General features: G+C 44.7%; 1 protein-coding gene across 1 annotated transcript in view; it reads right to left on the reverse strand.

Moving 5' to 3' along the window:
* Nucleotides 1-2,927, reverse strand: part of ULK1 (unc-51 like autophagy activating kinase 1) — a gene marked incomplete at its 5' end in the record, with an annotated part of 79,941 nt that overhangs the window by 13,900 nt on the left and 63,114 nt on the right. The window contains 3 exons of the mRNA XM_010175985.1: nucleotides 1-73; nucleotides 668-751; nucleotides 1,564-1,715. The exon at nucleotides 1-73 is cut by the window's left edge and continues 211 nt beyond it. Of these exons, the coding sequence (XP_010174287.2) occupies nucleotides 1-73; nucleotides 668-751; nucleotides 1,564-1,715 (309 nt within the window). The remainder of the gene's footprint in view (nucleotides 74-667; nucleotides 752-1,563; nucleotides 1,716-2,927) is intronic.

Below are 2,927 nucleotides of genomic sequence, written 5' to 3' on the forward strand. Positions count from 1 at the left end.
AAATCTGACAGGTTGGGAGCACTGTGGAGCCGGGAGCCCATCCCTCGAGGAGAGTGTTCGGGTGCCACGGAACCTGGAGGGCCCAAGGAAAGTGACAAACCACATCATTTTCAGGTTCTGACCCAAAAAGCCAGCCTGATCCCAGGATCCACTGCTAAAGCATCTACAGATCAAAGCCTTCAGTGGATGGCTAAGGATGGCACTGTGATCAGTGCCACAAAATTGCTAGGCCTGATCAGGTTTTGACTCTACAGGAGGAAAAGACAGGCACAATAGGGACACAGAAGTGGAGCTTCTTTCCTTCATTTCAGCCCTTACAGAGAAAGGGGGCCCTGCCTGTCATTGTTCAGCAGCAAGGAAATTACACATCAAGCAGGCCACTAGGCAGAGGGGCAGTGGGGGGTTTTGAGATGCTTCTCCTTCACTCAATCCATTGACCTCAAGATCCCAAATTTGAGTTTCTGTGACACAGGATCTGCCAGCACCAGAAGAGGCTGGTTGACAGGACGTGAATGGATCAACCCCAACTCCAGCCAGCACACAGAAATCCTGGCTGGGCAAGCATCAAGAGGAGCTGCTGAAGGAACATACCCAACCTTGAATGCCCTGAGACTATGGTTCTGGTCTTAACCATAGGAATAACAAAGGAAGGTAAGGAACAACGCACCGGCCACAGGAATCCGGCTTCTCATTTCTGCTCCAAGGGAAGAGGGGATAACAGTCTGGATGGGCTGCTCTGGGATTGTTCCAACTTTGAGGGAACACAATAAAAAAAGTTTACTCAGTACTGAGTTTCAGAGGCAGTAACAACACTACACACCACCTGTTTTCTAGAAGGATGCTAGTTACCTCTTCTATCTTCTCAGCCTAAGCTGTGTAATGAAAAGATCAACAACTTCTGTAAGAGGAGTGGAAAAAAGCTCTGTCTGGTATTAGTTTAGCCAGTTTTAGTCTGACTTTGCAGTGATACTAATTCAGAGGAATAGAACATGAATATTCTGCATTTCCCCATTAGTAAATACAGGATTGGAGACACTAGTGATATAGAATAGCTAGTTACAGAGACTCTTCCTTCATAGAAAACAGCAAATTGCATCAGTTGCACACTGGGGTTTTTCTTACCCCTCTTCCATTTGAATTGCTTGTTGGCATCTGGACCAGCCTACCAGATACTCAAATTGCTACTTTTCAGTTTGGACAGTGAAGTTCAAGTGCTTCCAAAGCTGGTCAGAATTTTGCTCTGACAACAAATGACTTACGTTTTTTCTTACCCCAGCCCGAGGCAGTGAAAAGATACTTTGCACCTAGAAAAGTCCTATTCACAGGGAAGCAAAATGTTTGATGTAGGCACCAAAACAAAGCTGTCCTCTCCTGGCACTAACAGGTATTTTCCTCTCCATTTTACTAAGGCCAAAACACTTCTCAAATAATCTATCGAGTAGAGCCATGGGAGAACCCAACAATCTGAATTCCCTGTTACCTGGTAGCTACAGCAGGTCATAACCCTCCTCTTTACAGGAAAGAGATTTTATTAGAGCAGCAACACACTAGTTGACATCTTACCTTGTGGTGATGGCATGAACGGCTTGGCACCGCCAAAGGAGAGCTTCCTAGAGCCGGGCACAGATCCATGCTCTCCAGGGTAAGGAGGGGAAGCACCAGTTTTAGGAAAACCAAGAGGACTTGTACTGCTAGACCTTCGGACCGTCCCAGACCTTATAGAAAACAAAAGCAGCACACATGTTACTCCAGAGGCCAGGAAAGAAGAGTAAGAACATTATCACCAGACACAAACACACAGACACACAGAGCTAACTCCACAGAAGTGAAGCTTCGCGACTGTTTATCCTGGATCAAAATCCCACTGTTCTAGGACTACACCAATATACATCAAGACGATAATCCTTCTTCTCAAGAGTTTTAACCCAAACAAAATTTTGCAAAACAAAGGAAAGAACAAGATTAGCTTAGCTGTAAGCAGGACAGCCTGACATTTTTCAAAAGTCACTTTTAGGTACTTTAAGGTATCTACATCAATCCTGAACAAGACAGACAAGTCCAAGGTGTTTATTTCAGGCAGTGTCTTCAGAATGCCCCTAGGGTTTTATCCAAGTGTCCCTCCTGTGCTGAGCCACTTGCTCTTTTGTTAGAGCAGCCACCTAAGTAGGAAGCTCCAGGAGCGCAGGTTGTACAAGGCAGAGATAAGCTGTGCCAAAGGCAGTGCTCTGCAACAGAGCTTTGACTTAAATCAGCCACTACAGAGCAAAACAGAGCAGTGTGTGGCTGTCAGATCTGAAACAGTCCAGTACCTCCTAGAGGAATATGTTTTTGGGATGGACAGTCAGAATTGCCTGGGCTCCAAACCCCTTTAACTCCTCGTGAAGCCTCACTTTAGGGAGTTAAAATTAATTTGTACAGCCCACATAAGCAGGAACCTCAAGTATTACCCAGCTGCTAAAATGAAACAAAAGAGGAAACTAGATTAGTGGGAAAGTGAATACAGCCACAGCATCACACTGGAGAGATGGGATTATTGTATATTAATTAATTAATTCTCAATATTTTAATGTTTTCACCACTTGTTAAGACCACACAAATTCCATTTACTGAAATGTCATTCTGCCTCTGCAGGCTCCTTCACCAAGATTCCCACTGCACTCCTCTACAGCAGAAAACAGCCTTTTCAGCAAATCCTTCATTCTACCCTCAATTTGGAAATATTTTTTCCCTTGTTAAAAGAACATTAGCTTCAGCTAGTAGGTGGTTTTCTGGACAGGAATCAATGAATATGCTGAAAAAAACCCTCTCTGTGCTCAAGGCACTTGAAGATGCTATCTATCACCCAGGTATTGTGCCTCCTCTCCCGGTGACACTGTGTGAAGCTGTCCATACGTATCTGAACAGAAGGAACAAAGGCATGTGGGGTT

Source organism: Antrostomus carolinensis, unplaced genomic scaffold, assembly GCF_000700745.2.
Source record: "Antrostomus carolinensis isolate BGI_N321 unplaced genomic scaffold, ASM70074v2 scaffold39670, whole genome shotgun sequence".
NCBI classification, from domain to species: Eukaryota; Metazoa; Chordata; class Aves; order Caprimulgiformes; family Caprimulgidae; genus Antrostomus; species Antrostomus carolinensis.